The 23,983-nt window shown below is 40.5% G+C and overlaps 1 protein-coding gene across 4 annotated transcripts in view; it reads right to left on the bottom strand.

The window, feature by feature from the left end:
• kcnma1a (potassium large conductance calcium-activated channel, subfamily M, alpha member 1a) overlaps nt 1-23,983 on the bottom strand; it is a 167,837-nt gene that overhangs the window by 92,894 nt on the left and 50,960 nt on the right. For all 4 annotated transcript variants that reach the window (XM_039622032.1, XM_039622033.1, XM_039622030.1 and 1 more), the window contains exon 2: nt 14,811-14,978. In XM_039622032.1, the coding sequence (XP_039477966.1) occupies nt 14,811-14,978 (168 nt within the window). The remainder of the gene's footprint in view (nt 1-14,810; nt 14,979-23,983) is intronic.

The raw sequence follows: 23,983 nt of genomic DNA, 5'->3' as shown, positions 1-23,983 counted from the left end.
ACTTGAGTGGTGTTGTGTTGCTGGACTTCTGTGCAAATCAAAGTTTGTCCATATTAAACACGATGTTCTAATATAAGGGTGTCCATAAGTGCACATGGCACCAGGACACCCTAGGCCACCATGATCCATTTTGTTATCTATATTGTCTGGCAGTGGAAGGAATATTACGATGACCTCCTTAATCTCACTGACACATCTTCTTCTTCTTCTGTCGAGGAAGCAGAGTCTGGGAACAAGGGGGACAACTCCGGGGGTGAGCTCGATGAAGGATTTAAAACAACTCTTTGATCACAGGGTCCCTGGGGTGGATAAGATTCAGCCTGAGTTCCTGAAGGCTCTGGATGTTGCAGGGTAATTTGGTTGACACGCCTCTACAATGTTGTGTGGGGATCAAGGGCGGTACCTTTGGATTGACAGAACAGGGTGGTGGTTCCCATCTTTAAGTAGGGGGACGGGAGGGTGTGCTCGAACTACAGGGGTATCTTACTCCTCAGCCTCCCCAGGAAAGTCTATGCCAGGGTACTGGAAAGGAGAGTTTGTCCATTAGTTGAACCTCAGATACAGGAGGAACAATGCGCATTTCATCCAGATCGCAGAACACTGGATCTGCTCTTTACCATCTCAAGGATACTTCAGGGTACATGGGAGTTTGCTGAACCAGTCAACATGTGTTTTGTGGACTTGGAGAATTCTGTGGGAGGTGCTTCAGGTTGAGGTTTCTGGCCCATTGCTATGAGCCATTCGATCCTTATACAACCACTGCGAGAACTTGGTCCACATAGCCAGCAATAAGTTGGACTCGCTCCGAGTGGGGGTTGAGACTCCACCAGGACTGCCCTTTGTCACCGATTCTGTTTATAATTTTTATGGACAGAAATTCTAGGTGTAGCCAAGTGGCGGAAGGCATCCACTTGGGTGGAAGCATCTCAGAAACTCGTCTCTGCTTTTTGCAGATGATGTGGTTCTGTTGGCTTCATCAAGTGGTGGCCTGCAGTTCACACTGGAGCAGTTTGCAGCTGAGTGTGAAGCGGCGGGAATGTGAGGCCATGGTCCTCAGCCAGAAAAGGGTGGAGTGCCCACTCCGGGACAGGGATGAGTTACTGCCCCAAGTGGATCTGACAAGGATGGGTCCTGGGTGAGGTGTTCCAGGAATGCGGAGACCCCAGGTCAGACACAGGACACACAGGAGATATTAGATCTCTTGGCTATCCTGGGAAAGTCTTTGTGTTCCCCAAAGGAATCTGTTCCCGGAACCTGACTCTGGATAAGCGCAAGAGGGAGGGAGGATGGGAGGATGGATGGATGGATGGAGATTGATCTACCTGAAGGATACTTTGTCCCCACATTCACTATGACTGTGCACATATCAGATAATCATAATAATAATAATAATAATAATAATAATAACAGAAAATATCTCCCTACATTATTCATGCATGCAGTCAATTACAAGTGTGTCTTTGCCAGGTGAGGAGGAAGAGAGGAGACAAACTAAATTAACACCTTGGTTTCTAAAGGCGAAAAAAATACTAAGGAAAACAGTGGTTGGAGACCATTTGATGACCAAAATGACTGTGACTGTGCAACCTTTGCCTTTGAAATGGATGCATCAAAGACATGGTCTTAGACCACTCTTCAGTCAGTTGCTGTCTTCAAGCAAACTTTAGTGAGTCAAGATGGCGAGAAAACAGGAAGAAAACGACGATAAGACAGAGTAAGTTTGCTGTCACTTTTCAACTGAAGTGGTTCATATTTGACCCACACAATCTGTTTGTGAGATTCTCATGGTTAAATGTGATAAATTGCAAATTTGAATCAGAAGTGTCGATATGTATCAGAGCAGAAGGGCAAAATCCTAGGGCTAAGACCTCTTCTCAAACAAAATGCAAAGAGACTGAAGAAAAATCATGTTAACGATATTAGTTTTAACTCTTCTGGGGACAAATTATTCTATTACATTGTACAAACTATTCCCCCATAAAAACCTGAAATCTGTGTTTAACAACTATATGATGTAATGCTGTGAAAAGACATGCAGAGATGTTTTCTTTGTGTACTGATTTTTATGTAGAAATGTGACTAAAAGCTTTAAACATTGGAACCTCTCTGCTCTTGAATTAATACAAAGTGAATTTTAGTTCTGATATGTTGCAGAGCAGGAATGTGGGGCTCCGCACTAAACACGCAGGACCGAGTAAAGAGCAACAGGACAGAGCTGAAATTTTGGCACAGGTTTGAGCTGTTTTACTAACATCTCATTAACATCTCTTTTTTTTTCATTACAAATTAAAAAAGAAAGAAAGAAAACACAAGACTTACATGTATCAGCTGCAAATTAAGTCGTGATTTTCGGCATTAAATTGAACGCAACTTACAGTAAATTGTCTGCCACAAATCTCAGTAACTCAGGTTTGTGTGTTTCATTATTTGATGGCGCAAACAAGTTGTGCTGATTGGCACAGACAGGCAGGAATTAGACTGCTGAATCAGTCTGTGCTTAAAAATTAGGTGTCTATTAATTGCCTCACCAGCCTGTTTGAGAGTGACTATAGTTAGTCCGAATCAGACCCAGATAGATTGCCTCCCAGCAGGTGACCTGTGTGATCACCTTGCAGTGGTAGTCTATGGTCAACCTATGGGCAACCAACTGGTCACCACAAGCACTTGCAATCAGTACTAGACACAAAAAAAAATGTGTCTGTTGCAAAGAGGCTGTCCTATTTTTTTTTTATAAATTCTCTATAAAAATCCTAAAATAACACCTAAAAACCATATAAATCATCGAAATTAAGCTTATGTAATATATGTGAAAGGATATTTTCTCTCTCTAAACTTTTTAGAGGGAGTCCCTTTCCCTGTATGTCTCATTTTCACCTGCCCCTTAACACTCCTCTCCCTCCCTTCTTTCCCGTGTTTGTTACATCACCTATGATCATCCCCTAATGATCTCATGGAAACTCTGAGCAGTAAGTGGCGGGCTCTGGAGGTGATGTCTTTTAGGGACACTGTGGCCGTCCCGTCCCAGGAAACAGAATCCCAGTGGGGGTAAACGGATCTGAAACCTGGCTTAGCAGATGGTCCCCACTGAGCTGACTCCTCTAATAAGCAATTAGAAGCACAAACATGACACGAGTGACAACAGCATATTCAGGATGAACCTGAAACCATATATATGACCAGGCCTTTTATGAGAATCAAAGGAGGGTCAGAAAGTTGCTGTTGTTTTTTAAAATAAACAAGGAAGCATGTCATACAGAGCCTACACACGGAAATCTCACACTTAATCCTGCACCTTCTAAAGCTCTGCACAGCACAGTAAAGAGGTGTTTTTCCCGCCAAAATAAACCCATTATGTGACAGCTTCTTTTTATGTAGGTCAGTTTTAGGAGGAGTACAACCATCATCATCCATCTTCCGCCATGGATGTTGGAGCAATAATAACCTGTCCACCCTTTAAAGCAGAGGTTGGGAATCAGTCAGCCCCATCTCTACTGATCCTTCCACTCCCACACCAACTTTCTGTGTGACTCAGACCTGCTGATGTATAGATGAGACAGGCTGAGAAGAGGAGGCAGTTCCAGCTCCACAGAGCAATTGACATGCGGCATATAAAGCCTGCACCAAGAAAATGTTGAATGTTAATAATGTGATACTTTATCAGTGCCCACTGGGAAATTCTCATAATGCTTAACTCACTCCAGGGAGAATGGGGCATGAAGCATGAAGTGATTTAGATGGTGACACGATTGGATCCATCTCCAGGTCAATTCCCAGTCACTGAGTGTACTTCTCAATTAAGGGTGATCTATATTTGTCTCTGCAGATATGCTGTTAAGTTGTTGACAATGCATCCTTCTGCTCTTCTTTCAGCTGTTCGTCTAGTCACAAGATAGTTTCCCCGCCCAGTCTCGAACCTCCTGGTCTTTTGCATGTTATGCAAATGCATGAAGCCGCTTTACAATATAGAGAAAATCCAGGTTAGCTCTGGTTAGCTCTGTCACCTCTCTGCAAGAAGGTCCTACTGTAGGTCCTTCCTTGTTGTGTTTTTACTTAAATATCTACTACTTGAAGATAACTTATTTGGATATCTATACTTCACCAAAATAAGCTATAAGTGATTTATTAAAAATAACATTTAAAAAAAAATTAATTCACTCTTGTTCAATTTGTTTTATCAGTAGTATTGCAAGCAAAGGAATTTTCTTTCTTTGGTCATTTTGGCAACATCGCCTGTCCCTAATCTTGTTTTCAGAAAAAATTAATAAATGTGTCTGGCAGCAAGAGGCTTGTTTAAATTGGTCGGATCACTGTGATGCTGCAAGTTCTGATCCATTAGATGTGCGTCATCCTGGAGGCACTGAGTCACTCAGCACTCCTCCCTGAGACCACACCAGGCAGCCACGACAAAGATGAGATGGGGAAAGCGCAGTCTTAGATCTGACAAGGGTCTCCAAATGCCAAACACGAGAATGTCTGCATCTTCTCTGACTGCCTGCTTAGGTCTCTGTCCATCGCCACATCATTTTCTGCCTGTCTGTTTTCCTCCCCTGTTGCTTGTTTGCTGTGTGACTGTGTACCTCTGTCTGTCTCTCGCCTGCAGTCTAATCTGCTTGTGACTCTAAATGTAATCTCATTTCTGACTACCCTGTCACTCTTCAGCCTGAGGCTTCAGCAAAGCATAAATAATCATATTGTAAAAAGTAAACAGTCATTTGCTGGTGGCTTTAATTTTCTAATAGCATGGGCCACTTGTTTAAGAGCTAGAGTGGGTTTGCTGTAATTATCTAAGTGATTTTGGATTTCCTTATGACACACTTCAAGGGCAATGTCACCAGAGTGTTTTTTAACAGTGTTTTTAGTTTTTAATTTTAGGAGGATGATTTGATTTGTGCTTATTTTTTTATTTTTTTTTATAATGAATGTGCTGAGTCCTTGCCCAGACTAAAAATAACCAGAGACAAAATGAATGTGTGCTGTCGCCACAGTGTCTCAGACACACTGGCCTGTAAGTCACAGACAAATTTGATCTAATAGGGAAAAGGTTGGGCACCCAGATAAATGAGACATTACTTTAGTGTCTGCTCTTTTGACCTTTTCCTCTGCAAAATAGTTTGAAGGAAGGTGGGACAGACAAAGGTCGCAGGGGCTGCAGCACAAAAAGATGGGTGTAGGTCACCGACTCTTTAGCAACACAGGCGCAGGTGGCAAATGGATGGGTTAATAGATGAGGGAGGAAGAGAAAAAAAAAAAAAAGAGGGACGAGCAAGGATGAGTCATCGCACAAAGCCTTATGATAGGCCTAAAGGGGGGCTGCAGGGAAAACCATTCATGAGGACAAATTGACACAAGCTAATGCAGAGTTGTAAAATTCTCCCTAGTGCTCTAGAAATGTAAAAGCCGAGGGAGAAATTGAGCAATTACCTAATAACTACACTACATACTCCAATGTGAATGGTATAAAGAAATTTTACCCCGGTGTACATTTTAAACAATTTAATAAATGTGTCCTCTGTAAATTTGCCATTTAAGAAGTCCAACACAGATGAACAGCACTGTGTACGCTTCTTAAATAAACCAATGTGTCTACTATCAGAAAATATAGAGCATGATAGCAGGGATCCTTGTGCTTTTCTTTCCTCCTATGACACGCTGCTTTCCCTCTCATCCCCCGTCCACCTCCTCCTCCTACACTCCTCTACTACTCAATACCAGGCTTATGTTTCTTATGTGGCGGCAGCCCAAAAGGAAAAAATAAGCCAGGAGGACCTGACTTCACACTGCTGACCAGTGGCAATGGTATGAACACAAATTCTGAACCACAGCTAAATCTCGCCAAATCTAAAATAAATACAATAGTGTCTCCTATCTACAAAGATACCTACAAAATAATTAATTTGTAAATGTTTGCTGCCTTAAACACTGTATGCATGAGAGGTTAGATAATCAAATGGTTCTTTGTCATCACTGGACATAATACTCTTTCAGCATATAGTTTAATTTCTCTGAAAGGGACCGAGTCTGTCACACATCCTCTGGGCACTTTAAGGATTTAAGCTGACTTTTGACTGTGGATAATTACAGGTTATTTCAAATCAGATGAGGTCGGTAATATAGAGAGCAAAAGCATCCGTAGATCTGGTGTTGCAATGGACTCTCACCAGGGATAATGGACTTCAAATTCCACATGAAGTCAAAACTCAGTCTCGACTTATTCATAGCTCATATCAAGCAGGTGAATTTGCCTGTGTTTGCCTGGTAGGAGTTTAGGACACAGACAGGGGAGCTGCAGAAGAAGCGCTGTCTATTTTCAAAATCTAGCAGGCTAAAATTATAACAAAGTGAAAACAAAAATAGATCACCTTTCATAATGAGTTTATGTGTGCACACATTCTATGTTGCTGTATTTAGGCTTTGAGCTAAAGCCAACATCAGCATGCCAAGACTGCTAAAAATGCTCATGTAAAGCCCCAGTCACAAAAGCCTAGAGAACAGTCTGACCTCCTGGTAATTACCGGTTGCTAAGGAAAAAATGTGTATTCCCGAAGCAGTTGCCAAAGAGTTTGAAGTCACTGCTAGTCTAGGTGTAAATGCTTGCCTAGCTTTGGTCATGAGCAGATTGCCATGGTCGGCCATAGTTAGTGTGGAAAATGGGACAAGTGCTTGCAGACAATTTGGCATCTTTGATGCAAACTACAGGTGACTGTGGCAATCTACTGGTGCCTGGAGCAATAACAAGGAGGTTGTTGGTGCCGCTTGGTGACCAGTTTCACCTAGCAACAGCCAGCCAACTTCCAGCAACCACTCGCCAGCTAGCAAGAGAAAGGTGGCTGGTGGTCAACTGGTCTCTAGGCTTGTGTGACAGATGCCTTAAGCAAATGTTTTGAAGTTTTGGTCAAATTAAAACTTAGAAATGAGATAAAGATGAAAAAACTCGAGGGAACTTTAAAATGTTGCAATTCTTAGAGCAGGAATATGAAACTCATTTTATGTGGGTGAAATGTGGGTGAAACTCCCCTTTTTAAGAAGTGAAGAAGTTTAACTACACATATACAGTAAAAAGGTGTTTCTACTGTAGTAAAAGTGAAAATAAATGAAAGCACATCTTTGGGCTTCAAATGTAAGAAATACATCTGTAAAATTACAGAAAATTTCTGGTAGCTGTCTGTCCAGACTGTCCTGTAATTATAAAACAGAAACTTTTTGTTAATTTATAGAAAATGTCTAATATTTTCCTATGGACCCATTGTAAATAACAAATTTCTTTAGTAGATAAGGTAATTCATAGGTTTATCTGTTATTTAATTATTTTGTTGGCTATGGAGAAGGTCTTTATCGGTAGGAAAAGATCTGAAACAGTTAAAAGTCCAAAACTTATGCCATCTTTAATATTCTCCAAAGTCGGCCAGTGGACCAGATTGGAGTTTTTGCTGGGCTAATTCTGGTCCTTGGGCCTTGTGTTTAACACTCCTGTCTTAGAGGATGACTTAATGTTTCACTGCAGTCCATTCAATACTTGATTTAAAATAAAAATATCAGTCTTGTGGTGACACTAGGGGAAAAGTCAAGGAATCAGCAGTCAATATTCTTAAGACCATAAATTCCAGCATAAAATTTTTTGGCAATGCATTCAAGCAACTGCTAAGATATTTGAGTCTGGGTTACTTGTTATGGGCCAGTCAACCACAATCATACCATTTGCAGTCATTTATTCACCGTGTAGCCATCTTATACATGTTTCTCTGTATACAAAGAACACCTTCATTACTTCTCCAGTGGCATAGTTGCGGATTGTTGTTTTCCTACACAGTTAGTACTATGTACAGACCTTGTCTGGCACTACACACATCACACTCCTTCTGCTCCCTCCACACCAATCTCCCTGCTACCGTGTTTATCCCCCGAGGTCGCTTTTGCCAAAAACAGTCATTCATCACTGTTCAGAGGATTTACGTCAATGCCAATTTGATTGCCATCGACCTGATAAATTGCGGCAAAAGACAAATTAATACACTGTGCAGCCTGGTTAATCCAACAGCTGAGAGAAATGGAAGCAAGGCAAGGTGATAGCCTGGAGGTTTCAGAGGTCATGGAGTATGAGTTTGAGTTAGGGGAATAGGAGCAGACTGGCTCAGAAATTGAGTTTCATTATAGTGGAACACACTGCTGAGGCAAAGTGTCATATCACCAAACTGGGGGGGGTTAGCTGAAAAATGTGTCTGAGCCCACCGTTATTAATTTAGAAACAAACTAATTTGTTAAATGTGTGTGATGATTTCTGCAGAGATGGCCTCTCTGGATATTCCACCATTGATGTAACAGATGATGTCTGACGGGCCCTTTTGGCACCCACTGAGGAAAGTTACAAGTTTGTGTGCATTGTTGTTTTAAAGGCAGAGTTGGGTAACAAGTGTCAGTCATGTGCATTTGATTTTTTAGTTATATTTGATAATGATAAATTTAAAAAATACACAAAAATACGATGATTATGATAATGATTTGCAGCATACTGACTAGTCGTTGTGCATGCTGAGTATCTGAGTCTATATGTGGGCGGTTGTGTTTCTTGTAAAAATTTCTCATTGAGCTTTTACAGCAGTGAAGTAAACTGCTACCCCCTGAATGGAAATAAAACATAATTTTGTAACAACCGTATGCTTGCATTCATGCAGGGAAGTGTAATTAGCAAGCACAAACGGCAACACATGGGAAACTGTCGCCACGAACATAAACACGCACATATAGCACAGAGAAACATACTGTGTCTACTCAGGCAAACACGCCTCTCATGCACACACATACATTCAGAGGCAAACAGTCTCTGGCAGTACCCAACGGCTGCTGTAACCCAAAATAAAGTGCTTGCACAAGCCCAAGGACCGCTAGCACAAAAATGTACTTATACATGGGTGTAAACACAAACAGCGCTAGCATCATAAACAATCCCAGTCTGAAAAGTACTTTGTTGAGCACTGTGAATGACAGACGTTCTCTGCACAGGAATCATGGGGAGTGTGAGAGAACACTTATTTTCTCCCCAACAGGATGTTTGAGGACACATGGAAACGTGGTGAAACACACTTGCAGCAACCTTACACAATATGCACAATCTCACCTTGGTCTCTGCCAAGAAACGCACACAAACGCACACAAACACGCACTCACACAGAGTAAGAAATTGTTTGAAAAAAATGAGATAATAGAGGGGCAATCACAGGAAAAGCTACGTAGCGGGAAAGCAAGCATGTCATAGAAATTTGTGCTTCCTGTCCTGTTGACTTCTATCATTTTACTGCACTGTTTAAATAAAAGGAGATGGCTAAAAAAGAAAAAAGGAAAAAGGTGTGGATTTGTTACAGCACTAGTTAAAATGAAAGTGTTATCACTTAGCTGTAAAGAGAAACAGATGTGTTGTATTTTCAGATGATAGGGGTCGATATGCAGAGTGCCGTGCAGTGTGTGGGTGGATGGTAGGCAGAGGGATGACCATAGGGTTTAGGGAGCATGCCATGTGAACAGATGGTCTCTGGTTGCCACCCAAGATCCCATTAAGAAAGATGGCAGGACTGACCTATTTCTGGACACACCGTGTCAGGCAAATCCACTGCACCGGGAGATAGGGGGAATATCTACATTCGGTGGTTATAATCCTTCGCTGTTTTTGTTGAACATTATGGGATTACACACATTGTCACTGTAACAATAATGCAGGAATCTATTAGATGATACGCTGGGCTCATGTAGCACAAGAAGTCAGCCAACTCATATTTCCAGCTGTCCGAATAGTTGCTTCCTCAGACGTTGTGCCCTTGAGTGCTTAATTAGGTCTTTCAGCAAAACAACTGGGATGATACGGTTGTCGAAGTAACTGATGAGCTATCCACAGCCTGACTGGAGGTGCGCTCTTTTTCCACCTATGTTCCCGTACGCTGTCCCTTTGCGTGGACAGCTGTCTCATAAGGGCTCAGGGAGACACATTCTTCTGATGCACAGTACAGTCAATTAGTTGCTGCTCTGCATAAGCCTCCAAAGACTGACTTTTTCCACCTGTCGATTAATCAAAAAAAACTTCATCACAAACTGGATCCTGCTCAAAATGCTGCGATTTTCTTCTCTTCTAATTTCAATCACTGTGTTAAAAACATACATGTTTTCCCTTGGACGCAAACTTAGTGTCTGTATTTGATAAAGCGGTATTACAAAGGTGTGGAGAAAAAAAAGAGCTAAACAACAATAACTACTAACCCATACAGCAGAACAACACTGGCTCACGCAGGCAACATTTCATCTCGCTGCCATCTTTTTTGTTGGTGACATGTTGGATATATTACTCTTTTTGCGTGAGGGGGTTGTTGGGTTTTTTGGGGGGTAAGTCACAAAAGCTATGATGAGGAAAAAATGTATTATCAGCACCTTTGCCTTACACACACACACACACTTTTTTGCTTTTGTGCAATTTTCTACTTGTGCAGCCTGTGGCTCACCAATGGGATTATTTTTCAAAACATGATCACCAACAACCAGAATGATCAATTCCCATGCAGCATGTCCAGTCCTGATGGCCATGCAGCGTAGGCGAATGTGTGCTCATTAACATTTCTTTCTGATCAGAGCAAATTAGCTCAGTAAAGTCACTGCACATCATTTTTTGCTTGCTCGTGCTGGCATTTCATTACAGTATGGAGCAACCTCCAAAATCCATTCTTATGTTTATTGCTTTCCCACTAATCAGGTGCTCAGAGGTAACTTTCTGTTTTGAATGAAAGTAGCACGGTAAGTTGGCAGGAATTTGTTGGGGTGAAATCCATTGTAAAAAACACATGAACGGTACAAAAGAGACAACCAGGCTCCCATCTGTGGTTAGGTTTAGGCAACAAATCAGAACATGAAATTCAGTTTCTAACATTAATGGATGACTTGACCGAGATCTTAAACAACCAACAAACCAAAACAATGTATGTGACTCATTATTGCGCAGCACGTGTAAAATTTTTCTGGTAATCCAGTAAGCCTGGGGGTACACTTGATTGTTCACAAACAGGGAAGTCATTAAGGCAAACAAATGAACGGGGGACGGAGGGCTCCGCCTACCAAAGACCGTCCTTCCCAGTGTGCTTTTGTCCCTTTTCCACCTGGATAGAACTGAATGGGGTCTACATCAAGATGTAATCCCACCTGTCTATGTGAGTGTGTGTGTGTGTGTGTGTGTGTGTGTGTGTGTGTGTGTGTGTGTGTGTGTGTGTGTGTGTGTGTGTGTGTGTGTGTGTGTGTGTGTGTGTGTGTGTGTAAAACAGAGACAGAGAGAAAGACTGAATGTGCATGGTATTTCTACTCTGCTCTGGCAGACGGCAGACGGCCCCCTAATGTCAAATGACTGAGCGCCACTACACAACAGTTGCTATGGTTACCAGCCAGGTTCTGTGTACACGGATACTCATAGCAATTTCGATCTGCAGTGAAGCACCGATGGCAGAGCAAGAGCCCCGCAAAAGAAAAACTAAATAATATTAATAACATAAGAATTCACCTACCCACCCACATGCACATACATACACACAAACTCGCTCAGAAGCCATCATGTTTATACTGTATGCAGTACATGTTGCGAAATACTTGCATACATGCACCCACAAATGTTAATTCCACCCACATGAGAAGATACTGTACTCACTTCACCTTCACGTAGCACTCACTTGAGTAAATACTGAGTTGTGCTGCATATCATTAGAGTGAGCACGTAAGCAAACACAGCCTGCTGGGCAGAATTATCAGCCCCAGCACAAGTAGCACAAATCGCAGTAGGCGATACACTGGGATATCACTATGCCTAGAAACCCCTCTAAAGCAGCCGGTGCTTTATTTCTCCCTGACTGTCACAACCACTCTGTTTTACTCTCAATCTGCCCGTCTTTCTCTCTGTTGGCGTGTCTCCCTATATGTTTCTTTGATTTATCTCTCTCTCACTCCCTCTCCCTCTTATGCACACACACACACACACACACACACACACCAATGTACATACAGGGCAGATTGGGAGCACTCAGTCAGAGCAGGAGATGAAAGGGAAGAGGGAGCTGTGTCCATGCCAGTGGAGCTGTGTGAGTGGGGAAGTGATGAAAGAGAGGCTCATTTAGTAAATTGACAGTTCCCTTCGGGATTCTTCATCTTCTTCCCCGTGAAAGGCCTGAATCTTTCTCAACTGCGAGCTATTCTCACCAGGCATGAGGAAGCTGTCACATTCCAGCAAACATTAACAATGTCAGTATTTTAGTTTGGATCCATCTCTCTCCTCACTCCCACTGCTGCTCCATTCAATCCACAGATGCACAGCAGATGTCTGTGCAAAACACACCTACTTTTCATACGCTGATGTAAAATGAGATGTAAAATGAGCACTAGATGCTCCCTGACTAACATATAAATGCAGTGTATTTCATAATCATCATCATTATTATTATTATTATCATTATTATTATTATTACAGTTCTGTCGTAAAACTCTTGAGCTACCCATCAATATTTTTAAATGGTCTTTAGCAATAGTTCTCCAGGCTTTGTGAAGGTCATTCAAAGTTTTTCTTTGGAGATCTAGTCTAGTTCTTGTCTGTCGTTTTCAGAAAAATGTATTCTTTTTGGTAGTTAAGCAACTTAACATTGATGAATCATCCAGGCATAGAAAAGATTTCTAACTTCAGGGATAATCCATCCAATCCATTTGTGTCTACACATGAAAGACAACTTAGCAAAGAATCAATTTTAAATTATATCTTTAGACATTTTACCAACAGTCTGTTGGTAAAAAACACATAATTTGCTCCCATTTCTTTAGCTGAATGTAAACAAAAAATAACTCAAACTGACACCATTTAACAGATGTATTTTTGCACCACAAGTTGATTCCCAAAAGAGCCATTACACAAAACCTGGCATATGTTGGCTTGGTGTGCAGTCTGACCTTAAAATATTTGAGGAAAAATGACAAGTGGAGGACAAAAGAAGCAGTGGCAAACTTTTAAAAAACTATCTATAGCAGATAAACAGTATCTGAAAGCGATGTCCTTAAGAAAATGAGAAAAAAATCCAGCAAAGACCCAACGTACAACTTTAGAGATGCATATGACCCTTTAATTAATTCATCTACTGTTCGTTGAAACTTCATCAGAAATGGTCGCAATGGAAAGCTTTCTGTCAAGAAGCCATACTCAAGAAAAGGAAACGGATAGAAAAGAGTGGGGGGTGTCCAATTACACAAGGACTGGACAGAAAACCAGTCAGTTTTATGTAATGATGTAGGGACCAGTTCAGGAGTTTGGTCTCTGAGAAGTCAAATTAGTCAAGCATGATAGCAAAATTAGAACATTAATGTCAGAGTCAGTCAGCAAATGTTGCTCATTTGTAACCATAAATACTATTACAATCGATTACAAAAGCCCACAAAAAGAAACAGTGGTAGTCCACTATAAAAATACCTCAGCAATGAAACTAGTAAGCACACAAATACACATTACACACAAATTTGAGCTGATACACTAATCAAGCATAACGTTCAACTACTAAAACACATTTTTGTCTTCAGAAATATAATTAAAAACTAAGTAAACTGGAATTTGGCATGTTAATCTAAAAAAATAAAATAATGTGCTCTAGGTTTTTTTCAGATTTTCTATAAAACTTTACATTTGAAAAATTCATGGATAGTAATAATTATGATTTAGCATTAAAAATATCATTTCAATTAAAGACCTTATGCATAATTGTGGATTAGCCATTACAGAAACATAAAAATTGATTTTTGGTCATTACCAGTACTGTTAATTTAGGGCAGCTGTGGCATAAACCTTACACCAGATGGTGGACTAATAAAGGTTCTAAGCACCGTGCATACACTGTGTTGCCCAGCACTTAAATGGGCCTCAATTTTAATCAAGTGCTGTGAAGTCTTTCCATAACTCAGCCAGCCTAAAAGGTAGCAGAGGCAGCATGCTGCTCATAGTTAACTCTCTGTGCTCAGACATTAGACTGTGTGTGGATGACATATGGATATGCTTATAGGGAGAACACATCAGCAACTGTGCTGGTGGAAAGACTTTTTTCTTTTTAAAAATTAAAAGCTGTTTTTCTAAAGCTGTGTCAGAGTACAAATCAAACAGCAGGAGAAACAGAAAGAGAATTTGACATCCTTTAGGATATGTATCCAACTCAACAGATACCTCACTACACAGACCTGCTAATTCTGTGCCAAACTATGGAAACGTGCTAATATCGAAATATCTAAACAAAGAAAATCTGAGGGTAAAATAAGCGACTAAAAGCAACACAGGACAAGGAGTTTGTTTACTTCATAGTTCATTGTTAACAAACATTAACAAATCTTCCTCATGTGCATCTAAGTATGTACATGCACACCCACACACAAAAATAAATACAAACTCATATAGCAGAGTGAGCTGCAGTGGGCCACACAAAGGACATTGTAGCACAAAAAAGGCCGGACAGTGCCAGCCAAATAGCCAACTGATGTTCAACTAGCCTCTGCTAGGATAAAATTAATTGCCCTACAGTATGTCTCCAGTGGGACTTGTATAAATAAGGTGAGGAAACGTGTACATGACAGTGGATTATGCCGTGGATTTATCCAAAAGCCAACTAGATTGTGAAAACTATGTGCAGTCCTTTTGCCTGAGGAAAGACCAAACTGTTGCACTTAGCTAACGGTGGCTGGGCCAAACGATTAATGTCAAAAAAGTCCTGATGTATGTGTGTCTGGATTTGGTATCTGACATATTCATCCCCATCAGAAAAGCGAAAACTTACAAGAACTCTGCCAGTGAGTGTCTGAGCGGAGATCATGACACCGGCCCAGTCTTTGACTGAAGTCATCCATCCCACTTCATTGGCTGGCGCCTCCTCCTTCTCATCAGGGCCCTTTGGTGCTCTGTCTGCTGCCTGATTGTTGGCGGGGTTGTTCACCTTCTGAGCCTCCTAGAAAAAAAATGGAAACGAAATCTGAGTAGGCAAATTAAGAAAACCAATAGGAACATATTGTTGATTATAAGCAGATAAGTCAGTTTGTTTAACAACAAATTATACATATTATCCCCCACAGTAAGGCAATTTGTCATAATCCATTATTTCCACACTTCCCATTTAATGTCTATGCATCCTGGCAGCATCATGTTCAAGTTCCTTCTGAGTGGCAGAACTTCAGGTTACTGACTGTATACCTGCATGAGCCTAAAATACTTCTGGGGGTACTGCAACTTAACAGCTCTGAAGACTCCTGATAAAAACTCTCAAACTGGTTGTTGTGGATCTAAAATGATGGCACACTTAACAGCCCGCATGGCTTCCCACTTTTCAAACACATCTTGGTGAACGATTTCTATAATATATATCAAGAAAAGTTTGCAAAAAAGCAGCCATGTTAAAAGACTGTAGGAGATGGAGAGCATGTACTGTACGTAGTACAAGTTTCTGAGCTTATGTATACCCTAAAAAACACTACACATTTCTTCAGGACAAAAAAAGGGTGTCACTGCATCCATCACGCCATCATAGCATCCATCTGCTACTATTAATGGTGAATATGTGTGTTCAAGTCAAATGACAAGATGTGTATGAGGCCACTCTAATTTTATTGCACATATGGCATAATTGTTCCTCGGGGTAAACTGTTGTTCTCATGCAGCCCTTTTAATGTGCCTTCTTGTGTCTGGCTGAGTGAGCAGAGTTGCATGGCACTTCATTGACATGCTTTGTTTGGCACAGTCGCTGCATGCAGCTGTTCCTCTCTAGAAATTCGCTCATTCCTGATTTGATACAAATAAGCACTCTGCTACCTTGTCCTTCTGCCAGAAAATGTTGTCTTCCTCAAAAGAAATGCCTGGAATTGAAATAACTTTAAAGCCCCTGGATTATGTGGCATCGGTCCACTCTGTGGGAACAGCCTCATAGTGCACATGTAGCACTAGGAAAACATTTTACATGTCCCTTCTCACAGGGACATCTGACAAGTAGCCATCAGAGCAGATTATGTGCTATGTCAACAAAGTAAAATTAGTGTCCCTGTTGTGTAAGTGTGGGACATTTGTTGTGATGACCCCATAAAATTCAAAAATGGTGACGAGTGAAAACTAAGTGTTTACAGTGAGTTTATTCTTGTTTTTAAAACCCGACACATCATATTTCCTAGAATTTTATGAAGCAATAAAGACATGCAACCAAAAGCCAGCTGACCACTGGGGTGACCGATGTGCACCCACATGTGATACGAAAACAAACCAGACTGCAACTTGAGTATTTCTGCAGGGCTAAAGAGCAGATGAGCCCAAGAGAGTGCTCTGTCCCTTTCAAGAGGATTGTCTGGTTAAATTGGATTATATTTGATAATGATATGGCATGGACACAGCTGCCATTTTCCTAATTTCATTCTAACCCATAACAATGCCAATAAACTGACCCTAAAAAAGCCTGGCTTAGTCATAAGATTATTATCCAGCTCTGCCGTTGGGCCTCGCAGTACTCCAGTGGGTAATTCGGTTACTTATGGTTTATATACTCATCAAATGACTCAGTGTTTGGAGACTCACAAACTTTTGAAGTACCTATCGTGAAAGTGATGTGAAGCATTCAGCTTTGCTTTTGAGTACCACAAGAATTCAGTATTTCAGACAGGCTGCTATCAAGCACATTTAACATTTAGAAACTTTAGCTTAATATCATTTAAATAAATAACAGCTGGTTCAGGCATTTTATTTGGCAGAAAAAGTGAATGAGGCATTGACCTGAGACAGATGTAGCCTGGTTCAAAGTTAAGTGCTGTGTTTGTTCTAATAGATAATTACCGTCCACTTCACCAGCCTGTGTTCAGTATTTTTGGTCAACACAAGAGGTGCTATTGCAGTTTTGTTGTTCCTTTTTTTTAAATAATTAAAACAAATAAATAGTACAACACATTCTTAAACATAGTGGTTCAAAAAAGCCCATTGCAACAGTTTCTTATTCACCCATTTGCTAGCATACGAGTGGTATTTAAGGCCTCCGTAGCATGTGCAGGGGCTACCACCCTGTCTCATCCCACTCTTCCTCCTTAACTCCTACGCTAATCACACCTTAACCAAGATATCTGAAAAATGTATCAACATTATATAAAGTTCAAGCTGCATTCATGAAACTTTATTGTATAAGAGCTTACCGGATATGTCACACTGCTTACATCTAACTGAATTTCTCCCACTCCCACTCATCCACTCACTTTATTGCATTGCCAGCATGCAGCAAAGACCCAGCAAAATTTGTATACATGCACATACACATGCCACCATCCACAGGGATGTCTAAGGTTTCACTCTGACTGACTGTGTGCCTGCTTGATAGCACTCCAGACACAGTGTGTGTTAGTCTATGCCCACCAGTTACTTCTCACCCAGAAGAACCCCAAAACCTCACATGCTGCACAATTATACCGCAGTAGGAGCACAGCACATCACACCAGGACTACAGTGCGCCGTGCAAATGTCACATCGCTTGTTTCTGGCTCTCTTTGCCATTTGCAGTGTTGCTGTTTTGTTTTTTTTATTTTAAGCATGTTAAAAGTCCCTGCAGTCATCCGTTTGGTCACAGTTGTGGCTTTACCTTCATGAATTAGATTCAACAGAAAATACAAACTGCAGATTACGTTTACTTTACAATAATTTCATCTCAAATGAAACAAGGATCTCCACCTTGTTACAAAATAACTGCTACTATTTTGTATTTCTTTTCAAATAATATATTATGTGAAGACCTCCATGGATGCCAGTTTAATCACAGGACAGTAGTTCTCATTATTGCACGCTGAACAGCGAGAGCACATTGAGCAGCACTAACGTTTAACATTCTCTCTATGCATGCAAGTGCGTGTACGGTGAATGAGAATACATGAATAATGGATGTAGTCACGAACTAAAGGCTAGGCAGATCAGGAGACATAATGTAAACAAAGAATTTCTTCTAGCTTATTTGAACGGCCGGCGGTGGGCTAAGCTCACGCACAGAAAACCAGTGAAGCAGACTGTTATGGGAGAATCCATCTGCTGGCTATATATAAACACATCTGTGATGTCAAACAGGGCGAGACAGAGAGAGAGAGAGAGAGAGAGAGAGAGAGAGATTCAGAGAGGGAGCCGCAGGAGTCAGTAAATGTGTTTACAACCAAAGTCCATAAAGGACAAAAAAATAAATATTATAATAATAATGAAAAAGCAAAGGCTTAAACAAAATATATGGTTGAATGCTAATGCTCACCTGGTGGTCAGAGACATGAGGTATAATATACAGTATATATATCATATTACATTTTATTGTTTTCAGTTCATCTTATTAACAGATATTATTATTCAGTTCCCCACAGGCATATATGAAATGTATTAATTCCCTCCTGGTGCAAATTAAATAATAGTGAGCTGTCACATGACACATAGGCAACACACTGTAAACATCTGCTTAAACAGAGGTTGCTGTAGCATTAACCCTGTCCTTGCCATTACCACCCCTGACCATCGCTGTAACAAAAATAAACCACTTCTGGAACCACAAGTGTTGTAACTTATTAGCGTTCCATTTATCCTCCTGTCCTGTATTTTGCACTTTCCTCTTTCTAGGTAAAGACCACCACATCCGAAAGATGCTCGATTGGCTTGAGATCTACCCTCAAGTGAACTTTCTCACGTTATCCTGCTGGAAGCAGCCATCTGAAGATAGGTACATTGTGGTCATAAAGGGATGAACATGGTCAGCAACAATACACAGATGGGCTGTGGGATTTAAAAGATATTCCATTGCTAACAAGGTGCCTAATGTGTTCTAAGAAAACATCCCCCACACTGTTATACCATCACCACTGGCCTAAATTGTTGATACGAGACAGGATGGACCCATGTTTTCAGGTTACTGATGCCAAATTCTAATCCAACCATCCAAATGTAGCAGAAATTGAGACTCATCACACCACAAAACATTTTTGCCTATGTGAACTCTAGCCTCAGTTTCCTGTTCTTAACTGACAGGAATAGCACCCAGTGTGGTTTTCTGCTGCTGTAGCCCAATCTGCTTCAAGGTTCGGTGAAGATGCTCTTCTGCATACTATTGTTTAAAAAAGTAATTATTTGAGTTGCTGTCATCTTCTTCTCACCTCAAAGCAGTCCGACGTTCTCCTCTGACATCAACAAGGCATTACTGCCCAGAGAACCACCGCTCATGGGATATTTTTTCTTTTTAGGCTATTCTCTTTAAATCGCAGAGATGGTTGTGCGGGAAAATCCCAGCAGATCGCCAATTTCTGAAACATTCAGACCAGCCTGATCAACCACGCCATGTTCATAGTCAGCATTTTGATTCTTTGTTTGAACTTCCGCAGATTATCTTGAGCATATCTAAATGCCTGAATGAGCTCGAGTTGTTGCCTGACGATTGGGCGTTTTGACATTTCGGTTAACAAGCAGTCAAACAGGTGCACCTAATAAACTGGTCAGCGACTGTATATTTGAATCCCGGCATTATTTCACTCATTTTGAGTGAGTATTTCAATTTGGTGCCTCAAATTGATGGTGGTGTCTCAGTGGTTACGGCATGCAGAAATGAACATAATTGGTATCTATATGCCAACCAATCACATTACAGTTTGTGTTAGTCTTTTAGATAAATCAACATTATTAATTTTAGTATTGAATCAGTGCATAAAAGCATTTGCAAATGAACTTCAGAAGCATTAATATGAATCACATTAAGGCCTAAAATACATGTAGTTCACCTACTTCAAGAATCTTCTTTCTAAAAAGACAGACGAACATTGTTAATATTAGGACTGTACCAATTAACAGAGTACACAGGGGAGGCCTGATAATAATGAGCAAGAGAGTGGCAGAACACGAAAAAAAATATGACACAGGAAGGAAGGAAGACAAAGAGAGGAACTGACAGTGAGAAGTCTACAGGACAGGGACAAAAAGACAGGGACTGTGGGGTAAAAGAGGACACCGAGTCAAACAAAGACTCAGAGGGAGGCAGAGAGATAGAATGCCAGAACAATAAAGCAAGAGGAGCAGAGATAATGACAGAGACAGAAATTAAAAGACATCAAGAGAGACAGGAAAACTGAGCAAACACACGACAGACAGAGAAGGAGAGGACAGCGACAGAGAGACAAAGATACTGAAAGACAAGGGGGGTAAACAAGTAGCTGAAAGACAGACAGCAGCACAGATTAGGAGCAAGAGAAATGGTAAGTGAGGGTGAGAGAACAAGAGACAGAGGAAAAGACAGAAAGACTAGACAACGGAGAGAGAAGGAAAGAGAGGAACATGCCCGTCTGACTCGGCTGATCTAACAGGACTTGGCTTTAACGCAGCTGTTCCTCTGGCTTTCATTCGCATTGCTGGGGAAAACTCTATTCCAGTGTGAGAGGCTATTTATAGCCTCACCCTGGGAGATGAGAAACTAGTGAATCTCATAACATGCTCCGTTCCCCCTGTTTGCTATTTAAATGCCGGTACAGTTACCCAGTGTCCCTGGGTTACAGCCCTACACTGGGTCATAGCAGAAGGGAACACTGAGGAAGAACACACACTCTCCTTACAAACCAGTTTAAAAGCCCACATTGACAGGTGCAAGGCTGGATATGATAACACCGCGAGGAGAAAAGCTATTCCTGTATAAAAACCACGCCTACTGAATCATATAGAACTATGGAGGCCAAATGTTACAGACTGGTTATTACCGAGTGATATGCAAATCTCTGAAACAAAGAAATGAGCTCAGTTATTGTCCCAGTTGGTTTTTATGATAAAATAAATGTATACAATTCATAGTTGCCCCTCGAGATCCCAGATCCGTTATTGCAAAGCGCAGAGAAAGAAGTTCTGATTTTAAATGACAGGCTGAGGGCTTATTATGCTAACATGTTTAATTCAGGTACAGACTGGAATAAAATCTGGATGGTGGCCATATTTGTAGATTATGCCCAAAAAACTACAAATATGTATATGTTCTGTACTAAATCTGCCTGGAGGAGAGTGACTTTATGGGGCCTAACACAAGATGTATCAACAGTATTATGAGACAGAGTGGCACAATAAGTTTCTCAAGATCTTGCTTTCACAATCCCCAGAAGTCAAAAGGGTAATTGAAAATAATATCTGATTAATTTCCCAGCCATGGGCAGCACAAATATCCTATCTGTTGTTGTCAAAAATAAATTGCCACTCAGATACTAATCGATACTAAAAGTCACTATTGGATTACATACTCATTTGCAACAATATGAATATCAGCAGTGCCATCCTCGCTTTTCAGCTGACACACAGTCCCTCCTCTCACTAAGAGGAAGCAGTAATATTTCACATTCACAGCGCTGAATTTCAAGAGGTCAGAAAAGCTCCTGTCTCAAAATCATTAAAGCAATAAGCTCTTATCATAAATGTAAATCTGTTCAGAGTCACATTAACTTTAGGTGCTTAATTATCAGCAGTTATCCTTAGCTGCTAGCCACATTAGCTGTTTGTTATCATTAAGGTAGCAGCTAGCGGTTATAGGTAGTAATAATGTGAGAGTTATTTAATCAGTTTCAATCATATATATTTAATTTGTGTTATATACTGAGATATTTTATAATTGAGCTATTTGTATATATTAAAGCTATTTTGTTATATTTTGTACATTTATACTTACTATACTACTGTTCTTACTAACAATAATATATATTATAATTTTTTCTACATTGTGTAAAACAGTAAATGTGAAAATTTATGGAAAAGAGCAATGTTTTTTGTTGAAGTTTGAAGCTCAAGGGTTTAGCTTCATAAAGAAAAAGAAAAAAAATCATAAGCTTTTGCATAAATTAGGACAATGCTGTGAGTCACAACTCCAAACTATGCAGACACTTTCAAATACGTCATCACAGTGTGATCAATCAACAAAATACCAAAGCCATCAGTGCCGCTGAGAAGTTTCTCCATCTCCAGAATCACATTAGCCCTGTGCTGCCCCTCTGTGCCTGAGCACTGCAGGCCAGAGTAGGATTAGACGATTTGTAGACACTGAACTAAATAGATGACATCCACAATATTGGCAAAACAGGAAGACAAGCTGAAAGGTTTACATCTCTCTACATCTCTGATGGACTGCACGCCCATCTGCACAACAGGGCATGAACTCAGTCCTACTAATGGCTGCTGTTCAAGTGCACATTTTTTTGTCCCGATTGTAATGTCTCTTCAGCTAGCTAGAGAAAAATGATGAGACTTGAATATATGATCTGAAAAAGCCTGGCAGCGGATGCTGACTAAAACGTCCCTCTGTTCAAACAGCAGAAGACAGAATAAAGACACATTCACATTAGCGCTGCCTTACGACTGGAGGGAGGCTGACAGAAAGAAATATCTTGAATGTACAGTCCGGTCAATTCATAATACTGTACTGCACCTCTCCCATTGATACAACATTTTAAGCCCCAGTGGTCCAGGATAAAAATAGATGATGCAGTAAATTGCAAGACTGAAAGGTCAGCACTTGTCATCCGTAACGTCTTTGAGTTTTATCATCTTAATGTCAGCGGATAATAGAAGGCCAGTGGGCTTAAATGAGGGCATACTAAAGTTGTAGGGTATATAATAAAATACCCTGAATGAAAGTTGGGGGTTTTTCCCCATCTGATCTGCTACAGAGCAGAGAAAATGAACAAATGCCTGCTGTGTCTCCGCTTCCTTCAGGTGAAGTTGTTTGGCAGTAACAAAAAAAAAGCCTTTTTCAGTCTGGACAACAAAACACATATCACTAACTGCTGGTTTCATTTAGTTTTCAGTGTGTCTGGGCAATAAATGGTATTACAGCAGTTTCAGACCCTAAAAATCAATACAATAATTTTCTTCGCACTTTCCATTACTCTAAACCAAGTAGAAGGCTGAGATTACATCACTGGAATTTGCACCCATCAGTCACCTCTGCTCTCGTCTGTGAACCTTAATTCAACCTAAACAAGGCGAGAAACTGTCAATCAGGCTGTCAGCCTCCCACAAAAAGCTTGTCGCCTCATCAAAGAGCTTTGCCTCCACTCCATTACCCCGCGACTTCAGATCATGTCAGAATGTGAGAAAGCATAATAACTTAGATCTAGTCGGAGGTGTGCAAATTTAACAAATTACTGTGCAGAGCTGAAAACACACCACAAATGTAAAATCATTACAAACAACCACAAATTCTCCTCCACATGCTGTGGCCTTGCAATAATTGTGTGGATGCTTTAAGCATCCACACTATTGAGTTCCTGTTTCTCTTTATTCTTTATACTTTATTGTGTGGATGCCCTTAAAGGGCTTCCACACTATTGAGTTCCTGTTTCTCTTTATTCTTTATTATTATTATTCTTCTAGTTGCTTCCGTACACTTTTTGGCACTTAACTACTTCCTCAGTTTTCAGCCGATTTTCTCAGTTCAAACTCTATACTGTTCTGCTCTTTCTGCTCTTTCCGGCAATGACTTTTGGTGTTTATTACTGTTATACTTTTAAAATATTACACTTTTTCCTTTAATTTGTCCCATTGAAATGAATGGAAAACTTCCACAATTCTGCTAAAACTTGCTTGTCTTTGAAACTTAACTACTTTGTCATACTTTCACCTAGAAACTCCATTCAAACTTTAAAATGTTCTCAGACTATTGGGCTATTCCTGAATGATTCAGCTTTTTCAGATCTTCTACCGTTTTAATTTTATACCTCTTTAAGTTTTCAGTTGCAAAATTGTGATTTTTCAGAAAATACATGCGTTGTTATGGTTGCTATGCAATTAACTCAGAGTGTGCACTCGTCCTTTCTGAATTTTCTCTTCATGTCTGAACAACTTCTTGCTACTCGCTCAATTTCCACTCAACCCCACAAATTATACATCAAAACGTAGGTATTTTTGCTGGCTTTCAGAAAATGTCACTATCAGTGTTGTGGGACTTATAGATTT

Source organism: Oreochromis aureus, linkage group 13 (assembly GCF_013358895.1).
Source record: "Oreochromis aureus strain Israel breed Guangdong linkage group 13, ZZ_aureus, whole genome shotgun sequence".
In the NCBI taxonomy this organism is placed as follows: Eukaryota; Metazoa; Chordata; class Actinopteri; order Cichliformes; family Cichlidae; genus Oreochromis; species Oreochromis aureus.
This window is presented reverse-complemented; position numbering and strand designations above follow the sequence as displayed.